Genomic DNA, 17,283 nt, shown 5'->3' with positions numbered 1-17,283 from the left:
ATATATATATATAAAGAATTGATATATAGACACGGTGAAACACTGTGTAACCACTGAAAAGAAAGGTAGCTAGATGTATTGATATGGAAGATGTCCAGGATTTATTAAGTAAAAATGCAAGCTGTAGGTAGTATGTGTAATATGACCCTTTTTATAGATTTTTTAAAAAAATGTATAGTTATATTCTGGTATAGCATAGAAAATTTCTAAAAGAATATAGAAGAAAGTATTGAGTGATTACTTTTGGGAAATGGACTGGCAGGAGGTGAATGAGACCTATGTTTTGCTTTCTATCCCTCTGTATTTCTTTTAATGAGCACGTATATTATTTTTTTTGGAGTAGTTTATGAAAGAGAAGTAGGCCAGTGTCCTTCATATATAACAAAAGCAGTATTTTAATAGACTACATTAAAAGATTCCATTCATTTCAGCTAGAAGATGAATAAGGTCTGAGGATCTAATGTAAAACATGGTGACTGTAGTTAATAACACTGTATTGTATAATTTAAATTTGTTAAGAGAGTAGGATTTAAACATTATCACCAAAAATAAGATGTAAGATGATGAATGTGTTAATTAACTAGATAGGGGGGATCCTTTCACATTGTGTATGTATATCAAATCCCCATGATGTACACTTTAAATATCTTATATGTCAGTTATACTCATAGCTGAAATTAAAAAGATTTCATTCACAGTGGCAGCATAATATAACCAGGAATTAATGCAGGAAGACATGAATAGGACCAAAAAAAAAAAAAGTAAAGTTAACACTTTGAAAAACATCAAAAAAAAAAAAAAAAAAGTAAATGAAGAAAATACTGTCCGAAGAGTATAAAATTCAATACCATAATATGCCAGTTCTCCCTGAACTGATTATTTTATCCGCCTTTTATTATAAAAAATTTCAAATATAGAGAAAAATTGAGAGAATTTTATATCCATCCCCACCACCTAGACTCTATAATTAACATTTTTATTCTACTTGTTTTATCATGTATCTGTCCACTGTCCCTGTGTTCATCCATCATTCATACTGTTTTTAATGTATTTCAAACAAGTGCTTATATCAGTACACTTCTTCCCAAATACTTAAGCATGCATATCATTTATGACTCATCTATGGGTAGAATCGTTTTTCAGAGGTGAAATTTATGTGCAAATACACAAATGCATTTCCTTGTCAAAATAAGGGATATTACTGTTGTCCAGGAAGGTACCCTCATGTTCCTTTCCAGTAAATCTTCCATCTCTTTCCCAGGCAAGCATTGTTCTGATTTTTTTCCCACCATAGATTAGGTTTTTAATTGTTTGTTTGTTTTAAGATCTTATTTATTTATTTGACAGAGAGACACAGCGAGAGAGGGAACACAAGCAGGGGGAGTGGGAGAGGGAGAAGCAGGCTTCCCGCCGAGCAAGGAGCCTGATGCGGGGCTCGATCTCAGGACCCTGGGATCATGACCTGAGCCAAAGGCAGATGCTTAATGACTGAGCCACCCAGGTGCCCCGGTTTTTAATTGTTTTTAAGATTTTTTAATTTTGGAAGCACCTGGGTGGCCCAGTTGGTTCAGCATCCAGCTCTTGATTTCAGCTCAGGTCATGTGAGAAAATACCATTGTTTATATAATCTCTTATTGATGGTTACCTGGGTTGCTTTCAGTTTTTTGTTACTATGAACGTTTTTGTGCTAGTCTTTTTGTGGACATACGTTTTTATATCTCTTGGGTAAATATATAGGAGTAGAATTACTGGTTCATGAAGTAGGTGTATATTTAGTTTTATAAGAAGCTGTCAGACAGAAATAAAAATATCACAAATAGTAGCTCATCCTAAAAATCATTCTGTGAAAGGCGAAACCATTCCCACTATTAGAATTTGTAGACAGGGTTTCTGGTATTGAGGAGACTACGGCTGGCAGTGCTAGTTTCCTTCTGACATTTGATAGTATATATTTTCCTTGGATTCAAACTATTTAACCATTCATCTGTATCTGTATTCATCTAAGTAGATCTTTATCATAGAACCAGCTTTTAAAATCAATTCAGAGAAAGGTGTGGGGAAGAGATGAATTTTGGAACGTATGGGATATCAGTAAATCAGATGTGACAGAGGGAGGTCGAGGGATTTAACAACAAAGAGGTTGTGTGTGTGTGTGTGAGAGAGAGAGAGAGAGAAGGGGGGGAGGGGAGGGAGAGAGAAATACTAGTGGCTCCCCTGCCCCATGAATTTTAATTTTTTGAAAAGGTTGTTTTTAAGATGGTTCAAAATCAGAAGGTGTCTTATGTACTGAAATGGTCTCCAAAGAGTCTCCTCTTTTTGTTTAACAGGCCTCATAGTATTCCATTTTATGAATATGCCATCATTTATTTAATCACATTTCCCTCTCCTGTTGGTAAACATTGAGGTTATTTCCACTGTTTTTCTGTTGCAAACAGTGCTGCATTGAATAACTTTGTACATAGGGAACTTTAAAAGTATGGGTATATCTGTAAAATTCTCAAGTGGAATTGTGTCAAAGGGTTTGTGTGTTTGTAATTCTGCTGAATATTTATAGATCATATGAGAGTACCTGATTGCTCAAACCCTTGTCAATGCATTGTTAAAGTTTTTTATATTTGCCTATCTGATAGGTGAAAACTGGTATCACAGTGTAGCTTTAATTTGGACTTCCCTAATCATGAGTGAGGTTAAGCAATTTTTTTTTTAATTTAAGAGAAGCATTTGCTTTTCTGTGCATTGTCAGTTTCATATCTTTTGCCCATTTTTCTTTTGGATTGTTCCTTTTTTATTAATCTGTAGGAGTCCTTTATATATTGGGAAATAAGACATTTGTGAATGAGTTAGAAATATTTTTGAAGAGCTCATTCTTTAAAAATTTAGAAGTAGTTAGTTGTTTTAGTGGAATGGTGGAAAAAGAAGCCAGATTGCCATGGAGACAACTCTTTCGAGAAAATTGGCTGCAAAGTAGAGTAGAGAGAATGCTAGCTGAAGGATTGATATAGAGTCAAAGCAGTTCTCCTTTTCTTTTAGAAATTCTTGTGTTTAAATGCTGTTATGAAAGGGAGGAGTTAAAGCGAGGAGATGGTGGTAGGGGATCTACAGGACAAGGTTCCTGATGGTCTGAGATTCCTTTTTTTTTTTAAAGATTTTATTTATTTATTTGACAGAGAGAGAAATAGCGAGAGCAGGAACACAAGCAGGGGGAGTGGGAGAGGGAGAAGCAGGCTTCCTGCCGAGCAGGGAGCCCGATGTGGGACTCGATCCCAGGACCCTGGGATCATGACCTGAGCCGAAGGCAGACGCTTAACGACTGAGCCACCCAGGCGTGGTCTGAGATTCTTGGGAGGAATTGCAGAGGAGGAGGAAATTCGTAAATATGTTGACTGGGAGTTACGGGTGTCATGCAGTCCAATGTCTTCTATTTTCTCTGAAGTGAAGAAGGCAAGGCCAGTAGCTAAAAGTGTGGGAGGAGGTGGTTGGAGAGGAGAGAGAGGCTTTGAAATCACTGCTATGGAGAACTGGAGAGAGCTGAATAGGGAAATACAGAAAGATTCAGAAATTGTTTGGACTTCCTTCGAGGCAGAAGTGATATCAGCCTTATCCGTTGTTTGATTTTCTTAAGTAGCATTCGGCAGTCCCAAATGTAGGGCTAATGGTTGGATTAGTTCAGGATTGGGCTGTTTCTGTTTTTCCCCATGTAGGTAGAATAGAACGATGTAGCAAAGGAATTTAGGATGTTAGCATTGTGATGGAATAGCATAGTGATGGAATTGACACCAAGTTTTCTGGGTTGGGTAAAGAAGGAAATAGACAGGACAGAGATACTGCATAAAAAAATAGAGGTTCAAGGGACTGGAAGCCTAGGTGAGGTCCAAGAACAGGTGTAGTACACATAAAAGAGAGAGAACTGCAAGGATAGAGAGTGTGGTTGGAGAGTGGGAAGGTGAGATTCAGTATGAGTTTTTCCTGATGATGACAGAACCTGGAGTGAGCCATTGTCATGGGTGGCCCAAGTAGAGTAAAAGTATGAGGTTGTTGGGATTGAGGAAGTCAAGGAACTCATAGGCTGGCCCAGATGTGAATTGTGAGGATGTTGACCTCTCTTCCAGGAAAGTATCGGGACTTGGGGATGGGAAGAAAACTGTGAGCCACATTGCAGTTTCTTCAGCGATGAGTGCCTTCAAGAACTGGGACTGTTAGAGCAGACTCTAGGAAGAATGGCTTTGCATATGAGATCTTTGGAAAGTGAGGAAACCTCAATTTTCCTTCCTGACATGCAGCTCTGGGATACTTGGAATGGAAGATTTGGAGACTGGAAGAGGAAAGAAGGAAAGCATAGGTATGGATGCAATTTAATCTGGGAGGCAGGAAGTAACAGGAATTTACCTGAGGGTCTTTATATCCTCTGGGAAGAATAGGCCTTGACTACAGTGTTTCTGGTTGTGGTCTATAGATACACCTTGTTAGTGACATGGATCTTTTTACATTAACATACCTCTCACTCCCCAGTTTACCCATACAAATCCTCTCCAGCTTGCCATTCGCTGTACACTCGTTCTTTTCCCTTGCAGCCTCTCAGGTGAAGTACATCTTTCTCCAGCAGTTTCCTTTTAGTTTTGATTCGTATATTCATGCTCTGTAGTGAAATATGTTTTCTTTTTAACTTAATTTTATTGATTATTTTTATTTTCTGCTTCATTTTTAAAATTGAGAGGATAAAGTACAATGTAAAGAAGAAAATAAAATCATAAAGTGCTGTGCTAAATGTTTACAGATTTTTTCCTTCTAGTTTTACTTTCATGCCTATACATTCATACACAATACATGAGTTTAGTTGAGATCATATGGTATATTCAGTTTTGATCTGTTAAGCTTAAAAAAAAAATGAAGGGCTTGTTCCATTTCCTTAAATTCTTTGAAGATAGCATTTTGAATAGTAACAGTATATCATCTTGAATAGCAGCATAGCACTTACTTCAACTTTTTCCTGTTTTTCCTGCTGCTGGGTATTTGGATTGTTTCTGCTTTTCCACTTAATGAATATCTCTGTATCATTTTAGTCTGAGTTTTAGATTATTTACATTTACTTCAGAATAGAACCCTGGAAATGGGTCACAAAACAATATGGACATGTTTAAGATTCTTGTATAATCTTTCTGGGAAGGAATTTGTTGTTACAGGCTAATGGCCATTCCCACCAGTATTTGATTCCTTTTCATGAGACTCTTGCCAGCATTGAATATTTCATATGATTGATCTTTTCTGATTTGAAAGGCAAAAATGTTCTCTCATCATTATATCCCTTTGATTAATAGGGATGGTCAACACTTTTTCATGTATTTTCTTAGCCGTTTGTTTTTCTCTTCTGTAAATTATCTTTTTAGGTTCTTTAGATTTTTCAAAATTGAGGTCTTAATGTTTTCTATATTGATAGGACTTCTTGTTTTAATCCTTTGTCTTATTTGTGATAATTTTCCTAGTTTATTTCCTTTCTTAAAAACAGACTTTATTTTTTTGGAGCAGTTTTATGTTCATGGTAAAATTGAGCAGAAATTAGAGTTCCCAAATACTCTCTGCCCCTACACAGGCACAGCCTCCCACACTTGTCATCTCTGTACCACAGTTACACTTACTCCGGCAGATGCATCTGCACTGACACATCGTTATCACCCAAAGTCTTGTTTATATTAGGGTTCACTTTTGGTGTTGTACATTCTATGGGTTTGGACAAATAGATAATGACACGTATTTATCATTGTATTACCATACAGAATAGTTTTACTGCCCTTAAAAATCCTCTGCCTGTTCATTCCCTCCCACCTTCCTAGCCCCATAATCACTGATCTTGTTACTGTCTCCAGGAGCTTGCCTTTTTAAGAACGTCATGTACTTGGAATCATACAGTATGTAGCTTTTCCAAATTGCTTTCTTTCACCTACTAATATGCACTTAAAGTTTCTTTATATCTCTTCATGGCTTGATAACTCATATCCTTTAAGTGCTGCATAATATTCCATTGTCTGGATGTAGTACAGTTTCTTTATCCACCTACTGAAGGGCATCTTGGTTGCTTCCAAGTTTTGGCAGTTAAGAATAAAGTTGTTGTAAACATCTGTTTGCAGATTTCTGTGTAGATATAGTTTTCAACTTTCTTGGGTAAATAACAAGGAGCACAATTGCTAAATCATATGGAGAATGTTTAGTTATGTAGGAAACCACTAAACTGTCTTCCAGAGTGACTGTACCACTTTCCATTCCCACCAGCAATGTAGGACAGTTCCTGTTGCTCCACGTGCTCACCAGTATTTGGTGGTGTCAGTATTTTGGATTTTGGCCATTCTGATAGATGTGTTGTAGTGTCTCATTGTTTTAATTTGCAATTCCTTAATGACATATGTTGAATGTCTCTCCATATGTTTATTTACAACCTCTATATCTTCTTTGCTGAAGTATCTGTTAAGGTCTTTGGCCTGTATATATTTTTTTAAAATTTTAAAAAATTAACACATGATGTATTTGTTTCAGGGGTACACGTCTGTGATTCATCAGTCTTACACAATTCACAGCACTCACCACAACACATACCCTCCCATTGTCCATCACCCAGCCACCCCATCCCCCCCCCCCCCCCCCCCCCCCCACCACTCCAGCAACCCTCAGTTTGTTTCCTGAGATTAAGAGTCTCTTATGGTTGTCTCCCTCTCCGGTTTCATCTTGTTTAATTTTTCCCTCCCTTCCCCTATGATCCTCTGTCTTCTTTCTCAAATTCCTCATATCAGTGAGATCATATGATACTTGTCTTTCTCTGGTTGACTTATTTCACTTAGCATAATACCCTTTGGTTCCATCCACATCGTTGCAAATGGCGAGATTCCAATTTTTTTTTATGGCTGCATAATATTCCATTGTATATATATACACCACATCTTCTTTATCCATTCATCTGTTGATGGACATCTAGGCTCTTTCCATAGTTTGGCTATTGTGGACATTACTGCTGTAAACATTGGGGTTCATATGCCCGTTCGGATCATACATTTGTGTCTTTGGGGTAAATACCCAGTAGTGCAGTTGCTGGGTCGTAGGGTAGCTCTATTTTCAACTTTTTGAGGAACCTCCATACTGTTTTCCAGAGTTGGCCTATATTTTAGTATATGTGCTGCCGAAGCGAGCACCAGAGTTGGCCTATATTTTAATTGGTTTGTTTTCTTAATTGTTGATTTTTAAGAGTTCCTTATAAATTTTGGAGAACAGTCCTTTATCAGATGTGCCTTTTGCAAATATTTTCTCCCAGTCTGTGGCTTGTCTTCTTGTTCTCCTGACATTGTCTTTCGCAGAGTGGAAGTTTTTAATTTGAATGAAGTCCAGATTATTAATTATTTCAAAGGATCGTGCCTTTGGTGTTATACCTAAAAGGTCATCGCCATACCAGATCATTTGATTTTCTCCTGTGTTATCTTCTAGGTATTCTATAGTGTTGTGTTTACATTTAGGTCTGTGATACATTTTGAATAAATTTTTGTGAAAGTATAAGGTCTTTGTCCAGATTTTTTTGTTGTACACATATGCCCAGTTGTTCCAGCACCATTTATTGAAAAGAGTGTCTTTGCTCCATTGTATTGCCATTGCTCCTTTGTCAAAGATCAGTTGACTGTATTTATGTGGGTCTGTATCCGGGCTCTCTATTCTGTTATATTGCTCTATTTTTCTTTTCTTTTACCAGTACCACACTGTCTTGATTACTATTGCTTTATAATATATTTTGAAGTCAGGTAGTGTTAGTCCTCCAACTTTGTTCTTCTGTATTGAGTTGGCTCTTCTCAGTCTTTTGCCTCTTATCTTTAGAATTAGTTTGTCAGAATCCACAAAATAACTTTCTAAGAATTTGATTGAGATTGCATCGAGTCTATAGACCAAGCTGGGAAGAACTGACATCTTTGACAGTATTGAGCTCCCTATCCGTGAACATTATTTGTGATTGATTTCTTTTATATTTAGTAGCTTTTATTTTTTCTATCATCAAATATGCCATTTTTACCTTTGTCATTTCTTACATCAGAAAATCCTTCCTTGTCCTGAGCTCGCATAAATATTCATTTATTTCCTTTTAAAATGTGTTTTTAAGCATTTAATCCTTCTACCCATGTGGATTTATTTTTACTCTGTGGAATGAGGTGACGGTCTAACACTCTCCCCCCAAACACATAGTTATTTTTCCTCAAACCATTTCCTATCAAGAATAGATATGTATAGGGGCGCCTGGGTGACTCACTCGTTGAGCGTCTGCCTTCGGCTCAGGTCATGATCCCAGGGCCTTGGGATCGAGCCCTGCATCGGGCTCCCTGCTCTGCGGAGAGCCTGCTTCTCCCTCTCCCACTCCCCCTGCTTGTGTTCCCTCCCTCGCTGTCTCTCTGTCAAATAAATAAAATCTTTAAAAAAAAAATAGATATGTATACAAATAATCAGCCTTCCAATTTGTTTTCTAACCCTTTTGGAGGGAATTGCATGCTTTCCCTATTTTAGATTATGGTCAGGTGGGAAGAGTGGGGAAGTAGTCAAATCTTACATGGTTACACCTTGGGAAGGCCACCTACTAAACCCATTTCCCTACTACGCATGGTTGCTGGTATCAGAGGCAAACTCCTAGGTTGTGTATGAACCACCTTCATCTCCCCACCCTTCCTCAGAGATTCTCATGTACCCTTTGGAGAGGCATGTCCTGCTTCCCTTGGAGAGTCACTACCATATTCAGTTACCACCAGGGTGTGAGTCTCCTGAAGATAGGATGTATACGTGTATTGGTCCCCAGTTCTTCCCCTAGTAATTAGCTCACTGCAGGGCACAAAAATCTGAATGGACAAATGAGCCACTATTACCAATAGGAGTGCCACGGCTCTCTGATGTGTTTTGAGATGAAATAAAGGTTGGGAACAGCTGTATGAGGTCTGTTTCAAAGAGCATTACATTCACGCAGTCACCCTACCTTCTCCATACTTCTCACGCTGAAGATGCTAAAGCTGCACGTGGCAAACACAAGGGGAGCTTTTCACAGGACCTCTCCCTAGCTCTCACCCCCCAGAGATACAGTCTGGCATGGGGATTTTTAAATGTTCTTTGGGTGATTCTAAAGTACTGATAGAGTTGAGAATAATGCTTTAAAAAGTGTCTTCTTAATTAAGTTTTATTTTTATTGATATAAAGATTCAATTAAGTAGTTGGATTGTGGGGCTGGGGTGGGGGGGGAGGGAAATGTGCCTATCAGACTCCAAAAAGATCATTGGTCCTGTGTGTACATTTTATTGCTGGGAAGATGTTACACAAAATACTCCTTTGGTGAATATTTTGGACAAAGTTACAATAACGTAGGATCTTATCTAATCTGGCTTTCTCTTTTCTAGGTCAGCATGGATTCCTGGTTCATTCTTGTTCTGCTTGGCAGTAGTCTGACACGTGTAGGTGCCAACAATGCAACCACAGGTAAATTGTCATTTGATAAGGCTGGTGTTCTGAATAGAATTTTGCTTTCACATTTAATGACTAAAATTGGAGACCTGGGTGGTATTAAAGAAAGAAAAAATTAATGAAAGTTTTACTTAAAAGTGATGGTATAAAATAAGTGTCTTTGGAAATCTCTGAGTCCTATTGAATGGTCAGCATTGCTCTGTATACAATATACTACTTTAAATAAATAGATTATATGTTCATCCCTGAAAAGTTAAAAAAAAAAATTGTTGCTACTAAAGACTCCTATATATTGATTCTGAGGAAATAAGTAATGAATCCAGTTTTCTTCTTCCCTTAAACAGTAGTCCTTTGGAGATGATAGAAAGGGTCCAGTGTTAGATAAGAATGTGTGTGTGTGTGTGCGCATTTATTTTTTTAATTTATTTATTTGAGACAGCGAGTGGGGGGTGGGGGAAAGATAGTCTCAAGCAGACTCCTCAGTAAGGGTGGGGCCCAGCGTGGGGCTCAATCCCAGAACCCTGAGATCATGACCTGAGCTGAAATCAGGAGTTGGCCACTTAACTGATTGAGCCACCCAGGTGCCCCTCTTGGAGAGTTTATTAACGCTTGCTGCTTTGTGCCTCATAACTTTTGAGCTATCACATTCTTCATGGGGTGTTTTTCTTTCTTTCTCTTTTTTTCATGTTTATAGTTTCACCTTCAGTAGGCATTACAAGATCTATGAAAACATCAACAGCAGAGTCAGTCAAAGAAGAGACCAAAGCTTCAAATACTACTTCTTCAGTAACTTCTCCCTCTGTGGCACCAACATTCAGCCCCAGTCTAACTCTGGGACCCACCTATGTAACCACTGTCAATGCTTCAGACTCTGACAATGGGACCACAAGAACAGCAAGTACCGGTTCTGTAGTCACTACACTTGCACCGAATGGAACGTGGCTTCCAGAGAACCAGTTCACAGATACCAGCACAGAGCCGTGGGAGGGGAATTCCAGCACTGTGGCCACCACCCCAGAAACTTTCCCTCCTTCAGGTACTAGGGATGGTTTGTTTTTTTTTTTTCTCTTTGAGGTTACTCACTGTTTTATTATTTTTTGTTTTCTAGCCACAAGATTTCTTGAAATAAAAATTGCAAACTAATGAAACTTAGATATAGAGAATTCTCAGGAATATCTGTTTAACATAGACTTAAGAGGAAAGAAGAAATACTCTAGAGGATATCCTGCTTTGCCTGGCATTCTGGTTAGACTGGGGAGGCTTGAGTGTTAAAGGTAGAAGAAGAAGTTTGAAAATACAAGAGAAAGGGGAGCTAATTGATGATGCAAGAGACTGAAGATGAAGGCTGCAGAAGCTGAGTAATAGGATTAGCCTTAAAAAGAAGGGACCCATGGAGACCATGGGAAGGAGAATGGGTTTGGATGTCCATAACAGATAGGGAGTGGGAACCCTGTGGCCAGGGGTAGAGTTAGAGGAGCTCAGAGAAACAGTTAAGTTGCAGTACCAGCTTGTTCAGGGCCTCAGCCCAGCCCACTTCTTTCCTTCAGTCCATCAGGGGTTGAATGGGAAGTGGCACCGAAGATAGAATCAGCCCTGGGTCAGAGACCAGGTGGGGTGGAGCAAGTTTCTGACCCCTTGGAGCCTCAGGGTCCTGGTCTGTAAAAGAGAAAGGGGTCCCTCACAGGGTTTCTGTGAGTAGAGGAAATTGTTCCCTGACAGCTTTGTAACTGTCATTCTCTAGCAAAAATCACTGTTCCTCTTCTGTGGTCACATCCCCTTGGCTCAGATTTCTTCCCTGTTAGATGGCGAGGGCTCCTAGAGGAATCACATCTCGCTCATGGGGAGCATTCAGAAAGTATTTGCTGAATTGAATCTCATTTGGTTTCTACAGATGACCTCTTTTAGCTGGACTTTACAGCCCAGACCCTGCACCTGCCTGCTTTAGTCCCGTATTTTCCACTATAAATGGATTACAGCATTTGCCATTAAGAGCCCAGTCTACTGAGCCACACTACTTGAGTTTGAATCCTATCTCTGCCATACACTGGCTATGTGGCTGCAGGCAAGTTTATTTAACCTCTGTGCCTCAGTTTCTTCATCTGTAAAATAAGAACGAGTGATAGTAATAATACTTACCTTGTAGGGGAACTATCAGGATGAAATGGGTTGATAGAGGTAAAGCATTTACAGTGCACACCTGCACATGGCAAGCACTATTTTTAAGTGGTGGGCGTTATACTGAGAGTTTTATAAAGTAATCCTATGAAGTATCCTATGAATCCTCTGAAATCGGGTCTATTTTATGTTTTGCAGGTGGAGGAGTTTTACAGTGATGAAACTGTAACTTAGGGAGTATTTTTTGAAATACAGGTCATGACCAATTCATAAGATCAGTTTAGTGGGCCATCATGATTTTGTTTTGTTTTTAAGTGGATGGTCCTGTTCCATTTCTGTTCTTTTTGTGTTTCGTATATCATTTTGTGAAACTTTTGTTTCAGTTGTACAGAAACACCTACTGAGTAACAGTGTAGAATGCATTTCTTGCTGTGAGTTATGGCCATTACTTCAGGAGGGAAGACAAAATAACTTGTACAAGCTAAAATAGTCAGTGGGAAAGGTGAGACAGCAATCCAGGCCTGACTGATTTTGCATCCTGTGTTCTTCACTTCTGTTCTGTACTGTCTTCATTTATCAGTTCTGTGACATGACCATGGATAATTATCTCCCTTTAATAGATGTCTAATGTAAGACTATAGAGGTTAAATGATTTGTCTTAGATCTCAGCGCTGTTGAATAGCACGTTAGGCCTATTTCTCGCTTTTGTGGTCTTTGTACTCTGCTGTTAGGGAATTGAGTTTTCCATTATCTGCCTTAGGTCCAAATTATGCCATAGCTAAGAAGCCGGTTATTGTACAGTTAACACATTTCATGTCTCACGGGAGACTGAGACTGCATTTCACTGGTGACTTTTTCAAGATCAGTAAAACACAAGGAAACCTTTATGGTACATCAGGATGTTACAGCCTGAACCCCCACGTCCTCCTCATCACTACCATCTCACCAGTCCTCCCATAATTGTTATATCATAATTTTTGGTTAAATCAGTATTTGATGTTTTATATTATAACTATAATGTTATTCCCTGCTGAGTTATAAGTATAATGTGATGATTTTTCTTTTCTTGTACAATTTTTTCCTGGATTTTATAATTGCCTTATAGTTCTTTTTTTTTTTTAAGATTGATTTATTAGAAAGAAAGAGTGTGCACACTCACACAAGTGGTGGGAGGGGCAGAGGGAGAGAATCTTCAAGCAGACTCCCCACTGAGCATGCAGCCCATCACGGGGCTCGGTCTCACGACCCATGAGCTCATGACCTGAGCTGAAACCAAGAGTCGGCCACTTAACTGACTGAGCCACCCAAGTGCCCCAATTGCCTTATATTTCTGTTTTAGTTTTCTTTTTGCCTGTTGCTAGCCGATTCTTCTCATACTTTCCATAGCCTCTCAATACAGTTTTCAGTAAAGTCAGATCTGTAAGGTAATCTGTTATTTATTTTTTCCTAGAGATCTTCCTCCTGAGTCGTCCATTGTCTTACTCAAGTCTAGGCTTGATCATCAGGGCTGCTGCCCAGGTGTTGGTGTGGTATTTCCCTTCTCTATTATTTTGGAAATTCCCTTTGCTTCCTGACTTCTATATTGACCTCTTTCTTGGATTACTCCATAATTTGGTAGAACATACCTTCCAGTAGCTTACTGAGATAGGGGGTCATGGGAGGTACATTGCATGAGGTCTTACATGTCTAAAAATGTCTGTAGGGCTATGTATAGAATTAGAGGACGTATTTTTTTCTCCAGAATGTTGAAAGCATTGTCCTGACTCCTAACTCCCAGGCTTGGAGGATTCTACTGCTGTCCTGATTCTTAATCACACTTTGGTGTGTTTTTGAAAGATCTTTATCATTAGTGTCCTGAAATTTCACGGAAATGTGTCTTGATGTGGATCTTTCTCATTCATTATGCTGGATATTTGATAGGACCTTTGGAGCCTTGGTTCTTCGATTCTGGAAATTTTTGGTTCTTCAGTTCGGGAAATTTTTCTTCCGTTGTCCATTTTCTCTGTTTTCTTCTTCTAAAACTCTTTTATTATTTGGATATTGGACATATCCTAGATTGATTCTTTATTTTAAATTTTTCTCTCCTTTTGACCTTTGCTTTGAGTCTCTGTTTTTTTTCCTTTTTATATATGTATGTATGTATATGTATACATATATATATTCCTTTTTCTTGTATTTATAACAAATGATACACATACGTGTTGTGTATATTTCTGCACATTGCTTTGTTTCGTTAGCCTGTCATACCTGTTCTGTATTACAGTAAAGAGCTGCTTCATTGTATGGATATACCTTAATGTATTTATCCAGTCTTCCCTATCAGTATACATTAAGGTTGTTTTCAGAGTACAAACAATAAAATTTATCATTTCAAGCATATATGAGAATAGTGGTACGATAAATTATTTTTAAGTATGCATTTGTAAACTGGTGGATATTGCCAGATTTTCCTCTATTGGGAAATTTATTCCTATGAACAGTGTGTCAGAGTGCCTGTTTTCCTAAGCTATCTTCACTGCAGTAAATTACCAAACTTCTGGATCTGTGCCAGTTTGACAGGTGAAAATTAGCATCTCAGTGTAGCTTTAATTTGCATTTCACTGAGTGAGGGTGAGCATCTTTCCATATTTGGAAAGATCGTTTGTATTTCTTTTTCTAAGAACTCTGTTGGTATCCTTTGCCTGGTTTTCTTAAGAGAATGTCAGGTTTTTCTGACTCATTTATAGAAGCTTTTTAATGTTAGGGAAACGAACCTTTGCCTACCTGTGATAAAGTTGCAAATATTTTTCCCCAGTTGCTCATCTAGCTTTTCTTCATTGCAGAAACTATCGTAAGCAATTTAAAATATTTTTTAATTAAAAAAATTTATCAGTTTAACTAAATGTTTTCTTGGTATTAGATCATATACAGGAAGACTTTTTTTTTTTTTTTTAGATTTATTTATTTTAGAGAGAGAGCACAAGTGGGAGGCTGGAGGGAGAAGGAGAGAGCATCTCAAGCAGACTCTGCATAGAGCCCATGGTGGGGCTTGATCCCAGGACCCTGAAATCATAACCCGAGCCAAAACCCAGAGTCTGACACTTAACCGACTCTACCACCCAGACGCCCCTAGGAAGGCTTTTCTTACTCCAGTATTACAAAATAATTTTCCTAATTATTTCTTCTGGACTTATGGTTTCTTTCTTCTATATATGTATATGTGGGTGTGTGCTTAAATCTTTTATCCATCTGGAATTTATTCTGATGTGAAGTGTGAGCTGTGGATCTGTTTTTTTTTTTTTTTCCCGAAATGGTTAACGACTTGTCCCAATACCTTTTAATGAATATCTATTTTTTTCCTCACTGATTCAAAATGCTACCTTATCATATATTGAATTCTGATATGTATTTAGGTTCCCATATGTATTTGAGTTCTGTTTCTTGGCATTTGTATTTTCTTTTAATTATTTTCTCTGTCCATGTCAGAACCTCACTGTTTTAATAATTGTAACTGTAAAATTATTCAGTATTTGATAAGGTTAGTCATCCCTTGTTAATCTTATTTTTCAGAATTTCACTAGCAATTCTTGATTATTTTTCTTTATGAACATTAGAATCAACTTACATAGTAGGAGAAAAGTTTTTATTGATTATGTCACATTTATAGGTTAACAGGACAGTTGACATCTTGAAGTCTTTTTTTTTTTTTTTTTTAAAGATTTTATTTATTTATTTGACAGAGAGAGAGCACAAGCAGGGGGAGCAGCATAGGGAGAGGGAGAGGAGAGGCAGGCTCTCCGATGAGCAGGGAGCCTGATGCGGGACTAGATCCCAGGACCCTGCAGTCATGACCAGAGCCAAAGGCAGACATTTAACCAACTGAGCTACCCAGGCTCCCCATCTTTAAGTCCTTCTGTCCAAGAATGCAGTGTATTCCATTTACTGAAGTCTTACTTTGTATTTCTTGGAAGTGTTAAAGTTTTTGCCACTGAATGTTGCACATGTTTTGTTCAGCTTATTTCTAATTTCAGGGGTTTTCTTTTTGTTATTTTGGTGTTTTGTTAGTATAAATGGAGTATTTTCTTCTATATCTTCTAATTGGTTGCTGTTGTTGGGATTTTGGAGGTTGTTTTTTTTTTTTTTTTTTTTGAGCTATAATTGATCTAGGTCGTTTTAGTTTTGGGTATACTACATAAAGCTATTGACTTTTGTAGGTACATTTTATCCTGGTCATCTTAATAAATTTCCTCAGTGTTTGACATAATTTTCTTCAATTATCATAAATCTTCAAATTAGTCTCTTTCTTTTTTCTTTTTTAAAGATTTTATTTATTTATTTGAGAGAGAGAGAATGAGAGAGAGCACATGAGAGGGGGGAGGGTCAGAGGGAGAAGCAGACTCCCTGCTGAGCAGGGAGCCCGATGCGGGGACTCGATCCAGGGACTCCAGGATCATGACTTGAGCCGAAGGCAGTCGCTTAACCAACTGAGCCACCCAGGCGCCCCAAATTAGTCTCTTTCTTTTTCTCTTTAAATGCATTGGTGAATACCTTCAGAACAAAATTAGGAAGCAGTGGTAAAAGCACTGTCTTGTACCTCTCAGAAGGATGTTCTTAGTGGTTTTCCATTAACCATGGTGCTGACTCTTGGGCTGAGGTAAACATATTTATCATGTTTAGGTTTTATTAATTTATTCCTGCTTTAAAGAGCATATATGTCAAGAATGGTGTTAAATTTGCCAGTTGCCTGTTCAGCATCAATGAGCAAGATTGTTATGATTTTTTTCTTTTTATAATATGCTATGGTGAATCATTTTAATAGATTTCTTGACTTCGAACTATTTACATTTATGCAAAAACAACCCTACTTGGTCCTGTATTTTCCTTGAATGAACTGTAGCAGTTTGTTTGATACTGCTGTATTTGGGGTTTTTCCATTGACATTCGTTATTTAAATTGGTCTAGGTGTTTCCTTTGTATGTGTACTTTTTTTTTAATGTGTGTGTGCTATTTTTGATAAGTTTTACTTGTCAGTGACCTAGAAAACTATGCATCTCATTCATGTTTTAAAAATTACTTGAATGGATTTGAGAAGTCATCTCTTAAGATTAATTTCCTACATAGCTGTTAATATTTGTTATATATTTATGTCCATTTTCATGCTTGAGTTGGATAACCATTTATGTTTCACAGTTTGTTGTTTGTTTCTTCCAGAGTCTGCTATTGTATACTTACTAGTTCTACCATTTTCCAGTTTTTATTTCATTAATTTCTTTTTTATTCTTACTCTTCCTTCCCCCTGCTTTTCTTAGACTTATTTTGTGCTCTTTCTTCCTGAATTGAATGCTTAACTTGTTTTTATTTTCATTTTTCCCAGTTAATGCATATATTTGATGCTATGAATTTTTATAAGCACAGCTTTAGCCATATCCCATAAGTGTTCTTGTAGGTAGTTGTATTAGTTATGGTGCAGCCTAAACTACTCTGATAAAGGCAGACCAAAATTCAGTGACTTAAGTAGACAAAAGTATCTCTCTGCCCTCTCACATTCCAGAGGTAGACAGAGGGCTTTGCCTTATCAGGGACTGAGTTCTTTTTTTCTTTTCTTTTCTTTCTTTTTTTTTAAAGGGAGGGAGGGGCAGAAGGAGAGAGAGAGAATCTTTTAATTCATGAGAGAGAGAGCAGGGCGGGGTGGGAGGGAGGAGCAGAGGGAGAGGGACAAGCAGACTC

General features: G+C 37.9%; 1 protein-coding gene across 3 annotated transcripts in view; it reads left to right on the top strand.

Moving 5' to 3' along the window:
- PTPRA (protein tyrosine phosphatase receptor type A) overlaps positions 1-17,283 on the top strand; it is a 157,711-nt gene that overhangs the window by 81,489 nt on the left and 58,939 nt on the right. For all 3 annotated transcript variants that reach the window (XM_021689138.1, XM_021689139.2, XM_021689137.2), the window contains exons 2-3: positions 9,399-9,477; positions 10,157-10,498. In XM_021689138.1, coding sequence (XP_021544813.1) covers positions 9,405-9,477; positions 10,157-10,498 — 415 coding nt within the window. In that variant the 5' untranslated portion in view covers positions 9,399-9,404. The remainder of the gene's footprint in view (positions 1-9,398; positions 9,478-10,156; positions 10,499-17,283) is intronic.

This window comes from Neomonachus schauinslandi, chromosome 10 (genome assembly GCF_002201575.2).
Source record: "Neomonachus schauinslandi chromosome 10, ASM220157v2, whole genome shotgun sequence".
Classification (NCBI taxonomy): Eukaryota; Metazoa; Chordata; class Mammalia; order Carnivora; family Phocidae; genus Neomonachus; species Neomonachus schauinslandi.
This window is presented reverse-complemented; position numbering and strand designations above follow the sequence as displayed.